Genomic DNA, 16,839 nt, shown 5'->3' with positions numbered 1-16,839 from the left:
AAATCAGAAATAACCACTCCTTTCTCTAAATTTTCATACTCCATTCTTTGTACTTCTCTTAGTCACTTACCAGGTTCTATCTTATTATATGGTGAGTGATTTATGTACACAAATAGTATGCTCCCTGATCAGAAGAACCCATGACATCATCTTTGTGTCTCCCACAAGACCTACCACACATTTTCATAAAGATCAGCTGATTCACTAATGGATATCTCAAAAGACTCTGTGGTAAAGATAAATATATTTTAAGAAAAGAAGACATGTTTATATATATTACATTTTAAACTCAAAAACCAAGAGTCCAAATCAACTATGCATTAATTCTTAAAATTACTAATGTCTATCCTTCAATCTACATCCAAGTATTTTCACTTCTCAGATTACCAAATGCTGTGGTCTGAATATGTGTCCCCATTGCAACTTTATATGCTGAAATCCTAACTCTCAAACATAAGGTATTAGGAGATGTGACTTTTAAGATGTGCTTAAGTACTAAGGGTGGAGCTCTCACAAATGGGATTAGTCTTCTTATAAAAGAGACCACCTCAGAGTCCGAGCCCCTTCCACCATGTAAGGACAGAGAGAAGGCACCAGCTATGAACCAGAGGAGGGCCCTCATCAGAATGCAACTGGGCTGAACCCTCAATCTTGAATTTCCCAGCCCCAGAACTATCAGAAATAATCTTCAGTCGTTTATAAGCGATACAGGCTATGATATTTCATTAGAGCAGCCTAAAGAAATTAAAACAACAAACTTACCTCAAACAAGCGTAAATCAGCAGGAACTCTGTCCCCAACAGAAAGGCAAACTGTATCACCTGGAACCAAGTCTCGAGCAAGTGTATGTTCCAATTTTCCTTCGCGTACACTGTAACAGAAACAACCATGGCTAAAAAAAGAAAGCCACTCTACTTATTTAAAAAAAAATTTTTCTAGTGGACTCACCCAAGGAAAAATACATTGTAGTATTATTAACACTTCAAAGAAGCTAAGTGAAAAAGAAACTAAGCAAACAATTACTCTTCTATTTTTGGTAATTAAAACATTTGGATGGCAAAAAAAATCATTGGAAAAAGTGACCAGTTGTCGTTCAAATGTAAAATGTGAAAAACTGAAGCAACCTTATTCTGGGTCTGTTTGATTGGGCATCACTGCAACCCCAGCAGTGCTTAGCACATAGTCACACAAGGGAAAAAAGCTTCTGTTGAATAAATCGATGTCTCAAAATCTCAATATTAGAACTTAAAAGTTTTAATATTACAACTTTCTGAACAGAACATGAATTTTTCACATTGGACTAATGATTTCTACCTTATGTTTAGAGAAATTGATGCCATAAAGTATACTGTACTACTCCTATCCAATTTTTTTTTTAAGAGTGAAAACCCATTTTCATTTGTCTCCATGTACTTTTTTATTTCCTCTTTGATTTCTTGATTGGCCCATTCATTTAGCAGCATGCCATGTAGCTTCCATGCATTTGTGTTCTTTCCAGATTTTTTCTTGTGACGATTTCCAGTTTCATATCATTGTGGTCAGAAAAGATGTATGATATAATTTTAATCTTTTTGAATTTATTGATACTTATTCTGTGGCCTAATACGTGATCTATTCTGAAGAATGTTCCATGTGCACTTGAATATGTACTCCACTGTTTTGGGGTGGAATGTTCTGAATATATATATTAGGACAATTTGGTCTAATGTGTCACTCAAAGTCATTGTTTCCTTGCTGATTTTCTAAAAAAAAAAAAAATCAACTGTCTAAAATCTTTGGGACACAGCAAAAATTGTCCTAAGAGGGAAGTTCATAGCAATACAGGCCTACCTCAAGAAACAAGAAAAATCTCAAATAAAGAAGCTGGAAAAAGCAGAATAAAGCCAAATCCAGTAGAAGGAAGAAAATATTAAAGATCAGAGCAGAAATAAATAAAATGGAGACCAAAAAATCAATAGAACAGATCAATAAAGCTAGGAGCCAATTCTTTGAAAAGATCAACAAAACTGATAAACCTTTAGCCAGACTCCTCAAGAAAATAAGAGGGAGGACTCAAATAAGTAAAATCAGAAATAAAGCAGGAAAAATAACAATATCACAGAAATACAAAGAATTATAAGAGAATATTATGACAAATTACATGCCAACAAACTGGACAACTTTGAAGAAATGGATAAATTCCTAAAAACATATAGCCTTCCAAGACTGAATCAGGAAGAGAGAAAATTGAACAGACTAATTACCAGTAATGAAATTCCCAGTAGAAGTCCAGGACTAGGTGGATTCACAGGTGAATTTTTTTTTAAAGATTTTACTTATTTATTTGACAGAGAGAGAGCAAGAGAACACAGCAGGGGGAGTGGCAGAGGGAGAAGCAAGCTTCCCAACTGAGCAGGGAACCCGATGAGGGCTCAAACCCAGGACCCTGGGATTGTGACCTGAGCCAAAGGCAGTTGTTTAACCAACTGAGCCACCCAGGCGCCCCTCGCAGGTGAATTTTACCCAGCATTTAAAGAAGAGTTAATAATTATTCTTCTCAAACAATTCCCAAAAATAGAAGACAAAAGCTTCCAAATTCCTTATATGAGGCCAGCATTACCCTGACACCAAAAACCAGATTAATACAGTATAAAATATAAAAGCTACAGGCATTTATCTCTGATGAAGACAGATGTAAAGATCCTCAAAAAAATATAAGCAAGGGGCACCTGGGTGGCTCAGTGGGTTAAAGCCTCTGCCTTCAGCTCAGGTCATGATCCCAGGGTCCTGGGATCGAGCCCGCATCAGGCTCTCTGCTCAGTGGGGAGCCTGCTTCCCACTCTCTCTCTCTGCCTGCCTCTCTGCCTAGTTGTGATCTCTCTCTGTCAAATAAATAAATAAATAAAATTAAAATATATATATATATATATATAAGCAAATCAAATCCAACAACACATTAAAAATATCATTCACCACAATCAAGTAGGATTTATTCCAGGAATGCAAGGGTAGTTCAATATTCCCAAAATCAATCAATATAATGCATCACATTAACAAGAGAAAGGATAAAAACTATATGATCATCTCAACAGATGTCGAAAAAGCATTTAACAAAGTACAACATCCATTCACAACAAAAACTCCACAAAGTAGGTTTAGAGGGAAATCTGTTGCATTTCTATGCACTAATAATGATGAAGCAGAAAGAGAAATTAAGAAAACAATCCCCATTTAAAATTGCACCAAAAGGAATGAAATACCCTGGAATAAACTTAACCACAGAGGTGAAAGACATATACCCAAAAAACTATAAAACACTGATAAAAGAAACTGAAGATGACACAAACAAATGGGAAGACAGAAACATAGATCAATGGGACAGAACAGAGAGCCCAGAAATAAATCTATGCTTATGTGGTTAATTAACCTACGACAAAAGAGGCAAGAACATATGATGGGGGAAAAGACAGTCTCTTTAGGGGCGCCTGGGTGGCTCAGTCATTAGGAATCTGCCTTTGGCTCAGGTCATTATCCCAGGGTCTTGGGATCGAGCCCTACATCAGGCTCCCTGCTCAGCAGGAAGCCTGCTTCTTCCTCTCCCAGTCCCCCTACTTGTGCTCCCTCTCTCACTGTGTCTCTCTGTCAAATAAATAAAATATTTAAAAAGAAAAAAAATTCTCTTCAATAAGTGGTATTGGGAAAACTAGACAGCTACATGCAAAAGAATGAAACTAAACCACTTTCTTTCACCACACGCAAAAATAAACTAAAATTAAGACCTAAATGTAAGGCCTGAAACTATAAAACACCTAGAAGAAAACACAGGCAGTAATTTCTTTGACATCAGCCACAGAAACATTCTTCCAGACATGAACTCTCAGGCAAGGCAAACAAAAGCAAAAATTAACTGTGGGGACTACATGAAAATAAAAAGCTTGTGCACAGCAAAAGAAATCACAACAACAAGAAGAAGATCAAGCAACCGAATGAATGGAGAAGATATATGCAAAAAATATATCCAATATGGGGTTAATATCCAAAAGATATAAAAAGTCCTACAACTTGATACACACACAGACACACACACACACACACACACACACACACACAACCCACAACAAATAATCTGTCTAAAAATGGGCAGAGGACATGAATAGACAGTTTTCTAAGAAAGGCACACAGATGGCCAACAGACACATGAAAAGATGTTCAATATCACAACTCATCAGGGAATGCATATCAAAACCACAATAAGATATCACTTTACATCCATCAGAATGGCTACAATCTAAAAGACAAGAAATAGCAAGTGTTGGTGAGGATGTGAAGAAGGAACCTTCATGCACTGTTTGGTGGAATGTAAACTGGTACAGCCACTGTGGAAAACAGTATGGACATTCCTCAAAAAACCAAAAATAGAATTACCATATGATCCAGTAAATGAAAACATAATTCAAACAGATATATGCATCCCTGAGTTTATTGCAGCATTACTTTCAATAGCCAAGATATGGAAACAACCCAAGTCTCCATCCATAGATGAATGGATAAAGAAGATGTGGTGTGTACGTGTACACACACACACACACAGGAATATTACTCAGCCATAATAAAGAATGAGATTTCACCATTTGCAACAACACAGATGGACCTAAAGGGCATAATATTAAGTGAAATAATTCAGACAAAGGAAGACAAATACCATATGACTTTACTCATATATGGAATTTAAGAAGCAAAACAAATGAGCAAAGAAGAAAGTGACAAACAAACAAACAAAAAAAGATTTTAAATACTGAGAACAATCTGGTGGCTACCTGAGGGAAGATAGGTGAGGGTACAGGTAACATAGATAAAGCAGATTAAGAGTATACTTACAGTGATGAGTACTAAGTCATGTATAAACTGCTGAATAATTGTATTATACACCTGAAACTAATATAACACTGTATACTAGTTATATTTCAATTAAGAAAAAAAAGTAGAAACCCATAATCAGAAACAAGGATCATACCAATGGCATTCTGGCGGCATAAGCTTACTCAGTTCTTCAAGAGATTTTTCTGAACGATATTCCTATTTATTAAAAAACAAATAGCAGAACATAATAAGAGAAAACGTTTATAAAGAAACACAAATACATATCTTCCTATGTACATATTCCATGTTAGACTTAATAATAATCTCTTTTAAAAAAAATTTGCCCCAGTTCTTATCTTTTCCTTTACTTGTGTTTATATTCCTAATAAATAAAAGTGTATCCCTTATTAAATAATGTCAAATTATAATGGCTAAACAATTCTGACAATTAAATATTCCCAATTTTATATGTTAATATTCAATGTGAAATCTAAGGTCAGTTTATTTATAAGAAAATGAAGAACACTGATTAGTGTGTCCAAAGAGTATATAATTTTCAATCATTAAAAGTTAAAATAATTGAGCCTCATGATTAAGATAATTTTACTTTTAGTATTTAATGACCAAAGAAGTCAAAGACAATTAACTGCTAGCAAATCTGCTTTGAGGATTTAAGCACATGCTTACTACAAAGGTTTATGGAGTAGGTTTGCTTAGAAAGAACATCTGTTAAATAAGAGTAAGTTGTGGCTGGCACTCCTTTCACAGACACCTTTCCCACCACCCTGAACTATCCAAAAGCAGACATTCTCAGAAGCCCTAAGTCTGTGATGCTCCAGCCCTTCTCTATGCAGACAGTCAAAGCTGAGGGTCAAAGACATCTTTCATCTCACCATACTACTCAGTCCACGTTTCCATGGGCAGTCTTGCCTCACATAACATCACCGCTATTTTTGTCTCACGTTTGCACTAATTATACCAATCTTTTGATCTAAGTTTAGAAAGGGAGAAGGGTGAGTAGTGGGATTTAAAGTTGGGGAGTGTTTTGAAATGACTGCAGTGCCAGTACTATTCAAAATTTCACATCCGTCACAAACTTTTTGAAATACCAAATGCAAAGCTGTGTAAGAGTAACTTAGAATTAAATCAGCTCTTACTTAGGCAAGAGGAACAAATGTGAGAGTAAGGCAAATCTATAATATGAAAATTCTAAGACATCCCTCCCCAACCATAACTCGGATATTAAAGAATTTGCAAGTTTTACTCAAAAACTCCACAGAAGTCCAGAAAACACTCACCAAGATCTAGATCCTAGTAATAAATGACATAGAAGTTGCCCAATCTTTACCTCCCTTTTCAGCCTTCTTAGGCTTCACTCCCCTCAACTACAGAGATACTTCTGTATCAAAATCTTGTTTTAACAAGTCACTAAAAACCTGACAGTCATCTCTAGTGAACGCTTAAAAGTTATATTTTAAGTTTATTGTAAGGTGGTATAAATGTATGACGATGTAAAACAATTAGCTATTTTCATGGCTGTGGGGGGATACAATGGGGTGAGAAATGGAGATTTGAAAGAAAAGGAAAAAAGGGCAGACATAAATATAAAAATACACAAGCACTCTCCTCCTAGAACCCAGATAAAAACATAAATATTTAAGATAAATCACTGATAATTTCAGAGTTTTGGTATTTTATGACAAAGTACTATATTAAATTTAAGTGGCAGCAAAATCGGATCTTTTAGAGAGGGTTTTTAATTGCAGTTTTAAGAATATTTTGTTGGTTTCAAGGCAAATTTGGGTAAAGGGCTCATGTATGTGTAAGAAACCAGACCTACCAATCTGAAACTGCGTTTTTCATAAATGTTTCAATTCTTTCTGGAGTTTTCCATCAACTAAACCTATGACAGAGATATTTAGCAGATGGTTTCCTGCCATTACCTTCAGTGTATTAACATGGGATCTTTGTGGAAAAATCCCACACTATGTTAAAATCACAATTCTGTAGGATTTTTTGAGGTAGGTACTCTCTATATACCAACAGAACAAGCAAAATTCCTCTTATCCATTGTGATAATATCGTAGGAATCCCTCTGAAGAAAGTCACTCAGTATTTCTTAAGCATCATTAAAGATGCAACAGGGTTCCAGTTACTGGTTGAGTGGGTAGTAACCACTTGCATGTCTGAATGAAGAGCTGCCTTCAATTATGACCTGGAAGGTCCGCCTGGAAGGACCTCTACTAGACTAACTAGCTCCACCTGCCCCAGGGCAACTTTTGTCTTTTCTAAGCAAGAAGATTCCCTGGAAACAGAATCCCTGCCAGTCTACTGATGGAGCTCACAAACTTGCTGCTGATAACCTGATTACAAGTGACTTTTCTACAGTGGGTTACTGTAAACTAGTAACTTAATCAATTAGAGATTGCCTAGAAAACCTGAATAATGACAAGAAATACCCAAGGAATTAACCACAGACATGAGAATAACCACAATCACTTAAAATACAGTCTTAAGAGGCAAAACAACATGAACCTGAGTATCATATATAACATTTTTCCCTAAACTAGAATAGTCTTTTTTTTTTTTTTTTTTAGATTTTATTTTTGAGTAATCTCTATACCCAATGTAGGGCTCAAATCATAACCCCAAGATCCAGAGTCACACACTCCAGCAGCAATTGAGCCAGCAAGGTGCCCCAATCCTTCTATTCTTATTAACTATGCTTTAAAACTTTTAAGCTAATAAAATGAAACCTGCCAACATTGTTCTAAAATACAAAGTTATCAGATATTAAATAAATAAAACTAAGCCTACGTTTTTATACATGCCTACACTTATGATAAAAATCCTGCCATTACCTCCACATTATTCACATTTCATTTTTAAAAGGGGTTCTTCATCATTTTTATTTACTATTTCAATGTCTATGCTGAATTAGAAGTTTGATCCACATCAGAACATTCTTTCTGTGTAGGAAATGAGGAATTTAAACCTGGCCCAATTTTTTAAGTGGAAAAATTTTTTAAACCTGTTGCTGGACTTTATTTCTATTACTGTGCTTTTTGTTTCCAATCTGCTTCAGTTACCTTTAATTTCATCAAATAAAAAACTACATTTTCTTCATGCTACTATCTAAATTGAAGCAATCAAGTTAGTTCCACTAAGTTCCCTGGAGAACTGAGTTTCTGAAATCATTTCAAAAACAAAGAATGAATTGTTCTGACCAGTATCACCAACTCCCAATAACCACAAATTTTCCCCTAAGCCACCTTAGTTTTTTTTAGTAATTAACTAAAATACCACTTTCATGCTGACAAAAGAGGCCACCTACTCACCTGAACAAAGGCAACCGTGACAACGATAAGTATTGCCTAAACAAAACAAAGAAACAACCTTTTAAAGCAGACACCGTAACTTCAGAAATAATCATGTTTTATTTTTCTAACTTTATCTACAGTCCCCAGATACCAGACACTAAGCACTGATATCAACTCGGGAAGAAATCACAACTCTGCTTTAGAGAGAACACATACATCCAACAGCAGTTTAACTCCCCTAGGACAACTTCTCAAATTTGATCTCAAGATCCCCTTCCGCTCTAACAAACTGAGGACCAGCTTTTATGTGGGATATAACCTATTGATATTTAACCATAATTTAATACTTTTTCAAATGCTCAGTTTTAATTGCTCTTTATTAATTCATCTAAAAAGTAATAAAACCATTGCAAATGTTAACACATACATTTTTTATGAAAAATACACTTGCCAAATAAAAAAACTTGTGAGAAAAGTGCAAGCATTTCGATTTTTCTTTTATGTTTGCCTTAATACAAAGCTAGATTTTCACACTTGCTTCGGCATTTAATCTATTGTTCTATGTTGATTAGGCTAAAGTATAGGTAGAAAACCTAATCTCGTAGAGATAATATTGGAAAAAGAAGGAAGTAGTTTAAAAATTTTTCAGATTGTGGATATTCTTCTTAGCTACTACACCAAAATTAGAAAAGTGTTAGTTACTCAGAGTAATTTGCAATGAAGAATCGAAACTGTATCAATGAACTTTTTAAAATCTATTATAGTAAAATCCACTCATCTATTTTCAATTTGAATGGACCTTGGTCACTGAAAACATTGTTAACATCTTACACTGGTCATCTAGAAAATATTGATTTACTTGGTTTTTCAAATCTTTCAAGTGTTGACACATTTCTTATTAGTTAAAAAAAAAATCATTCATTGAAATACTACTGATCTCTTTAAAATATAGTAAAATACTATTTAACACGTAGTAATTCATAAATATTTTGCAAAATTCTAAGTATCACTTGAAAGCTTGAATTTTATCAATGGCATAAATGCTGTTTGTTTTTCTTGAGGCGATAATTTCATCTCACTCACTTCCTTAAAAAATAGTACCTCAGTTATCCAAGTCTTAAAAACCAAGTTTGTCTATCATTCATTCTTTCTAGTTAAAGCTTAGTTCAGCTAACCTTAATTGTCCTGCCTTGAAACAACCACTGTACCTCAATATACGCTAAGTCCTTTATGCATATTTCCCATTTTACTACACAGAATATTCAAAAGGTATGTACTCAACTGTCAAGATTTAATGAAATTAATTTTTACTGCTTTATGAAAAACACCCCTGAGAGAATCAATAAAAGAAAACAATGACCACTAGTATAGTTTGGTGCCATTATTTTGACTTGAGTCAACAGTTTTACCTGCCATTGTTTTTGCACCACTGATGCAAATATCCAAAGTAAAAAAAAGTTTTAGTATTACAAAAATAGTTTTGACCTTACATGCTCCCTGAAAAGGTCTTAGAGACAACCTGGGAGTCCACAAACAAGTGCTCAAGAACTACAGCTCTATATTTCTACTATGTTCTTAAGCATAAATATATTTGCTTTAATCAATGCTTGTACTTGTTATAAATTTTTTATACTACGATAAAACAGAGGGAAAAAAAGAAGGGGAAACTTCAATGAAAGCTAGAACAGCTTAGCCAGAAAGAATAAAATCTTACATAGTAAATAGAGTGTTCACTGTTAAGTAACATTTTTAATTTCATAATCATCAGGTTTCAGTTCACAATTAGTAAAACATTCTCAACAGAAAGTAAACTAAATTGAAATTTTAACCAGAAATATGTTACAAAATATTTCGTATCTATAAAATTATATGGTTGTTAAATAATTCTCATGAGTGCTAATCACAGACCCTTGAACATTACTTGAGATTACTACAACAAAATGCAGAATTCAGATATTAACAAAAAACCTGAAGAAACATTATGCACTTCTCAATTCATTTTCCAAAATAAAAGCCAATCCTAATTCTAAATGATTATCCAATAGTTTAAAAATAGACGTATTTTTTCTTACCACAGTGATACTGACAGCATCATCAAACTGATGCATTAAAACACTGATGACTGCAGAAGCCAGAAGCAGCATAATAAGGGGATTTTTAAACTGAAAGTGAAAACAAACAGCAATTCAACAGTTTTGTATGAATGGTAGTAGTGCTCCATCACAACAAAAACTTAAAAAAAAAAAAAACTACTGACATGATTAGAAAATTAGGAGTCTAAGTTTGAGAGTTTATCTCTCTTCAATTAACCAAAAAAGTATTTATACTTAACTACATTTAAAAGTCATCATTTCATAAGTTCCTCTTCAGAAGAAAAGAAAATTAAAATATCAATACTTAAAACTAAGAATTTACCAATTCCTTATGATATGCGTGTATTTTTGGTATATTAATTAATAAATATAGCTGTTCTGAATTTCTACTGAGGCTAGAATAAGTGGAAAATGATTTTTAAGATAAAGATTTTGGTTAACACTGGATACACCTAAATTATGAAATCCAAACATTCCTATACTTAATAAATTAGCACAGATTACAATTCTGTGGTTGATCCACATGCCCCAGGAATAATCCCCTTCATCAGCTAAAAGCCAACAATAAGATCCACTCAACAGAGGCCAAAGAATTTCCAAATGCTGGTTTTCCTAATATCTATCTGGCAGAAGCACTAGTAGCTAAAGAAATAGAACCACACCACCAACCCAACCAGGCAGCACTTAAATGACCAAGCACCAGAGCCACCCTAAATTCTTTCCGTTACTCCTTAAGCATCAGACCTCTGTTGCCAGAACCTCTTCCTCTGATGAAGTGGTGCCAATCACTATTAAAGGTGCAAAGTAACTAGGCTACAAAGAATTCATCCCACCAGAGAGCCCCAGCCCCTAGATATCACAGCAGCGAGGTTAGATGCCATCACCTCCCATTCCCTGGCACAGTGGTTCTGACCCTGTTTCACATCAGAATCATGTGAAGAACTTCTAACAAGTGCCTAGGATCACACCAGGCCAATTAAATCAGAATCTCTGGGCAGAGGGCCCAGGCTTCAGCATTTTTTAAGTGTTCCCAAGTGATTCTAACACCTAGACGATTGAAAATCACTACTCTGGCAAACTAAAACTACAACTGCAATATGGTTCAGGGTTGAGGAACCCCACACACCTGCGTGAATCAGAGTACTTGGGTTTAAATCCAGCTCCTGTCACTTAGATATGACCCAAGTGCCTCATTTGGTAAAATACTACCTTATACCAAGACTATGGTAAAGAGGAACTTAGAATGTATATTTAAAACACTGTGTAAACCATGAAACTCTCTTCAAATGTTAGCTTTTATCATCATAATTTGAGGACAAGACCCATCGGCTTTTTTATTATAACCTCTGAAATAGCTACGCCATGGTAGCAAGCACACTACTTGATTAATGGCAGGCTCCAGGCAAATGTTTGCAAAGCAACAAATTCAGTGTTCGTAGAGAAACAGAGAGTCACCCAGTGCTTTATGATTAACAACTGATATTTGCTGTTAATTGCTGTTTGTGCTTAACTGTATTACACTACTTCTGTTTCATTCCCATAGCAATTCCATGATGCAGGTAGTTAAGCTTTGAAGCAGGAATAAGAAAGTAAAACATTAAATTATACTACCTAGTAATAAGTCCAATCATTGTGGTTTATAAATTCAGAATGAACTTCCTGAAGTTTTAGGTAATATGGAAATGTGGTAAATGTGAGAATATAAACATGCATACAAAAAATACTCTACAAACATATGACAGACATATACACACACACACGAGATTCTTTTAATCTCTAAAAATATAGTTTTTCCACTTTAGACAAACTCATCTGCAAAATTAAGACTGATAAATTTGGGCCCATTAACATGACCTTTAGAAAAGCCACACATAGGTTAAAGCTTCTGCCTTCAGCTCAGGTCGTGATCCCAGGGTCCTGGGATCGAGCCCCCCATCGGGCTCTCTGCTCAGCAGGGAGCCTGCTTCCACCTCTCTCTCTCTCTCTGCCTGCCTCTCAGCCTACTTGTGATCTCTCTCTGTCAAATAAATAAATAAAATCTTTAAAAAAAAAAAAAAAAAAGCCACACATAGATCTCTTAAAAAAAAAAAAAAAGTTTGTACTTAGAAGGCATTAAAGGTTTTCTTTACTAAAAAGAACTTGTTAAAAAATAAATAAATAAGTAAAAATAAAAAGAATTTGTTTGGCAAACTAACCCTACGAGGTGAAAACTGGCCACAGGATTCTTAGAACTTTTCACACTAACATACTTGTTATCAAGATAAAAGAAAATCCTACAATAAGTCTTTGAAAAGATTAGGATATTGACAAAATATAATTAAAAATAGCTATTGTTTATTGATAGCTTACAACCTCCTAAAATTATTATCCTCATGTTATAGATAAGACTAAATGGATAATAAAGATCATACAGCTAGTAAGAAATAAAGATAGAATTTGTACCAGGCAGTCTGGATTCAAACTACCTTATTTTTACTACATTTTCTAAGCTGGCCATATTACTTAAAAAAATATTAGCATTCCTTATAATAAAACAAGTGTAAGGTAGACATCTGTAAAGGAAACTACTGTTCAAGTATCACTCCATGTTATACAATCGTAAAGATCTGCACACTAAAAATTATAGAAGTTCCAACTTAACAGCAAACCCTAACAGAAAAAATGTAGGTAAAAAACATTTTTACATATTATTTCCTTTCTCTACCAAAAAAAAAAAAAAAAAAAAGAAAGAAAACTTCACAAAAATAAACAACTACACTAACAAAAATACATGTAAATTACACAGCAGAGGAGGAAATAAAAATATCTCACCTGAGAAATATACTTCTTCCACAGTGGCTCATCTTCACTGATATCAAACTCATTCCAGCCATGGAAGGCTCGCCTATGACTTACTTCACATTTGTTTAGACCATTCTGAAGATCAGCCTATTAGATTTTACATATAAAAGTTACTGAAAATGTTAGCAGAGGACAAAAGAAGAAAAACACAAGGGTACATATTTATGTTCATATTTATAAGAAATTACACAATAGTCAAAACTAACTAGTTGAAACAAAAAAAAGCATTATCAGTTGTTGCTTGGGACCAGGAGCAAAATCTACTTAGAAAGATTAACTGCAGAGGGACCTGAGGGAACTTCTAAGAGTGATTAAAGTGCTCCATATCTTAATTCTGGCAGTGGTTAACATTTGCCAAAATGCAAACTATTCTGTTAATATGGGTACATTATATTTCATGTAAATTATACCCTGACAAAAAAAATTTATTGATGTATAGGTAACATACATTATTATATTAGCAATTTTTAAGTGTAAGCAATAAGGTACAGTTTAATAAACCAAAAGCTTAGGATTTTCTCTGGGAAAAGAGAAATAATAAAAAACAGCCACATGACTTACAGAAAGCAAAATATGGTACATTTTAATTAGTTTTGTTTGCTTTCATTGTTTTATTTTCTAAAACTAGTTTCTCCAAAAGAACATTCTGCCTTTCTTTTTCTCTGAGCCTATCAAAACCCTCAGATTGGTACTGCTTTTTACTCTTGGACTGTATAATTACTTTAAGCAGATAATATGTGGTTCCTAAATTACTGAAAATAATTATGTTCTATGAACACCACCTATATTCTTCAATCACTGCAATACTGTGTTTTATAAGAAATATATATGATATATGGTCATTCAGATGACTAAAACATATTTCTCATTTGTATCTGGTCTTCCCTCCAGGGTTGTGGGCTCACAGCTCCTAAACCCTTGTAATTTCCTGGGATGATGACAATAAAGGCATCTTTCATTGTGTTAATGAAGGTGACTTTTAGACCCCACCCAAGAACAGCAGCTGGCAGACAGGAGGACCAACCATATGATCACAGGGTTTAGTCCTAGCACCCCACCACTATTCTCCCTCACCTCTGAGGAGGAAAGAGATAGGATGGAGGCTGAATCAGCCAAAGGCCAATGACTCAGTCAATCATGACTAAGCAATGAAGCCTCCATAAAAGCCCAAAAGAACTGGGTTTGGAGAGCTTCCAGGTTGGTGAGCACATGGAGACAGGGGAGAATGGTATACCTCCAGAAGGCATGGAAGCTCCAGGCCCTTTCCCCATGGCAGACCTATGTAACTTTTCATCTGGCTGTTGATTTCTATCCTTTACCATATCCTTTTAATAAATTGGTAAACATAAGTGTTTCCTTGAGCTCTGTGAGCCACTCTAGAAAATTAAATGAACCTAAGGAGGAACGTCTAATCTGTAGTGGGTACGTCAGAAGCACAGACAACAGCATGGGGCCTATGACTGACTTCTGAAGTCAGGAGTAAGGGGCAGTCTTCTAGGGCTGAACTCTTAACCTATGGAATCTGATGCTATCTCTGGGTAGATACTGTTAAAATTGAGTTAAATTACTGAGTGTCCAAGAATTGCTTGGTGTTATGTGTGGTAGAACCGCCCCCAACCTGCGCCTTGCCACCAACCATGTTGGAATTGAGTCTGGGAAACTTAGAAGAGTCATTGTCACTCATGATTTATTATCATAACTATCATTTAAGAATGAAATTACCTGCATCCCTAAAATAATCAGTTTCTTTGGCCAAAAGCTTTATGATAAAGTTTGGTAACAGTCTCACAACACTTAAAACACTTAAAAATATAAATGGCTTTAAAACAACATAAATACAACAACCAAAAAACCCTCAAAAAACAGATATCCAATGTTTTCAATGCCATCATTAAAATATATGAATTCTTAAAGAAAAATAAAAAACAGTATTCATGTTACATTAGATTGTGCTTTTTAAAACCAGTAAGAAATTAAATTACATAAGCAATTAAAGTTTACTTGCAGTCCCTATCTTGTACTCACCTTTTACTCTACTTTAGAAAACACTTAAAAAAAATAAACACCTAACTCCACTTGTGTTAATAAATTGATTATTTTATTAATCCAACTAATCCTTACACAGCATTAATAGGTCCTGGCAATGCTAATGACCAAGAGCTGCAGGTAAACACTAGCCACATGCAACCATTTAAATTTCAATGAATAAAAACTAAATTAAATTTAGTTCCTTATCTAAATATCCACACTTCAAGTCCTCAGTAGCCATATTTTACTACTGGCTACTGTACTGAACAGTGCAGAACACCACACTATGTCATCAAAGGAAATTCTATTGGATTGCATTTATCTATAGTCTAAATGACTGATTTACTATCTATTCCCTTCCTCCCCACCAACCACTTACTTGGAGAATGCTTGCAACTTCACTGACTGGTAATTCACTTGCTTTTTTTGATGTCAATACAGGAATCATTGTCTCATTTTCACCATTAGGAATTTTTTGAAAACGTGCAACCTAGCAAATAAAACCAAAGGAAAAATATTTGAATATACCAAAAAATTGGAATGCAGTCTAGAATAAATGAAAATCCAAATGTTCACAGAAACTTAGTTTCCAGTTAGAAAGCGAACATTTTTAGAGTAATAATTATCTAGTCCTAATAAGATAATTTTCTACTATGAGCTATTTCTCCAGAAAGCACATCTCAAAAATTAAGCCACCAGTACCAGCTAGGACACAACATTTTTAATTTCCACATTAAATTTTTTAAAAAGCTATTTCTACAGCAATGCAATGAGTAAAAAGTGAAACAGATGTCCTGTCTAGCAGATCCTGAGAATTACATGTAGTCCTTATCCTCCAAACTCATTATGTTTAACAGGAAAGACAGAGAACAGCTAAGCTTTCTCCATTTTAACCTCCTGTTGGTCAGCCTGTTTCTTAACTGTCCAAAAAACTAGCTACTCTACGTAAGCACCAGGACAGCAAGTCAGATTTAAAAACCCATTCCCCAACCAGCAGGAAAACAAAGAGCAGAAGAGACACACAAGCAGAGGATGCACAGTTAGGGCAGGGGCTCTGAACAGAGTAAATCACAGAATTGGTGGTAACCATGGTATCTACTCAATGCAGCTTCATAAGAAGTATCTACAGAAAAGTTTTTATTTATTAACACACTTCCAGAAATAAATCCCCGATCCAGACTTGTCTTGGGTCCTAAGCTAACAGCTTCTTTATAGACAAAAAGTTTTGAGAAAGTGAGACAAAATCTCCCCACAGAAACTTTAGCAAAGAAAACATTTCATTTGCTACACATCCACTGATTAAAATACTGAAACCGAAGTGATCCTCTTACTGCCAAGACAAGGTCTTTAAGCATGCAGAGGGAATGTTTTCCCAACCTTGGCTCATCAGCATTTTTTAGGATAAAATACTTCCCTAAAATTTTTTTGACACAACACTTCTTTAAGACAACAAATGAGATTGATCAAAGAAGAATAACTTAAGTTTCTATTATTATAAGACAATAAGAGACCTGCATGCTGTCATTAGAGGTCTGTGTACATAAAAAAATCTTCACATTTACTCCAAAAAATAGTAAATACCTGTGGGGAAAAAAGTACTCCCTCATGTAACTGAGTTCTGGGACAATCAAATACATACATGTTTTCTAATCTCATTTATTTAAAAGGCATTCCTGAATGTTTAAGTACTTTAAAGCAAGAGGAAATATTTTTCTACT

General features: G+C 34.6%; 1 protein-coding gene across 2 annotated transcripts in view; it reads right to left on the bottom strand.

Annotated features, from left to right (window-relative positions):
• The window catches only part of LOC111154932 (ATPase secretory pathway Ca2+ transporting 1), a 157,307-nt gene that overhangs the window by 62,962 nt on the left and 77,506 nt on the right, over window positions 1–16,839 (bottom strand). For both annotated transcript variants that reach the window (XM_022514888.1, XM_022514889.1), the window contains exons 2-7: window positions 15,501–15,611; window positions 13,064–13,180; window positions 10,232–10,321; window positions 8,178–8,213; window positions 4,994–5,055; window positions 763–871 (exon numbers count right to left, since the gene is read on the bottom strand). In XM_022514888.1, the coding sequence (XP_022370596.1) occupies window positions 763–871; window positions 4,994–5,055; window positions 8,178–8,213; window positions 10,232–10,321; window positions 13,064–13,180; window positions 15,501–15,611 (525 nt within the window). The remainder of the gene's footprint in view (window positions 1–762; window positions 872–4,993; window positions 5,056–8,177; window positions 8,214–10,231; window positions 10,322–13,063; window positions 13,181–15,500; window positions 15,612–16,839) is intronic.

Source organism: Enhydra lutris, unplaced genomic scaffold (genome assembly GCF_002288905.1).
Source record: "Enhydra lutris kenyoni isolate GAN:26980312 unplaced genomic scaffold, ASM228890v2 scaffoldscaffold39, whole genome shotgun sequence".
NCBI classification, from domain to species: Eukaryota; Metazoa; Chordata; class Mammalia; order Carnivora; family Mustelidae; genus Enhydra; species Enhydra lutris.
The sequence above is the reverse complement of the archived record's forward strand: the minus strand, read 5'-3'. Positions and strand labels throughout refer to the sequence as shown.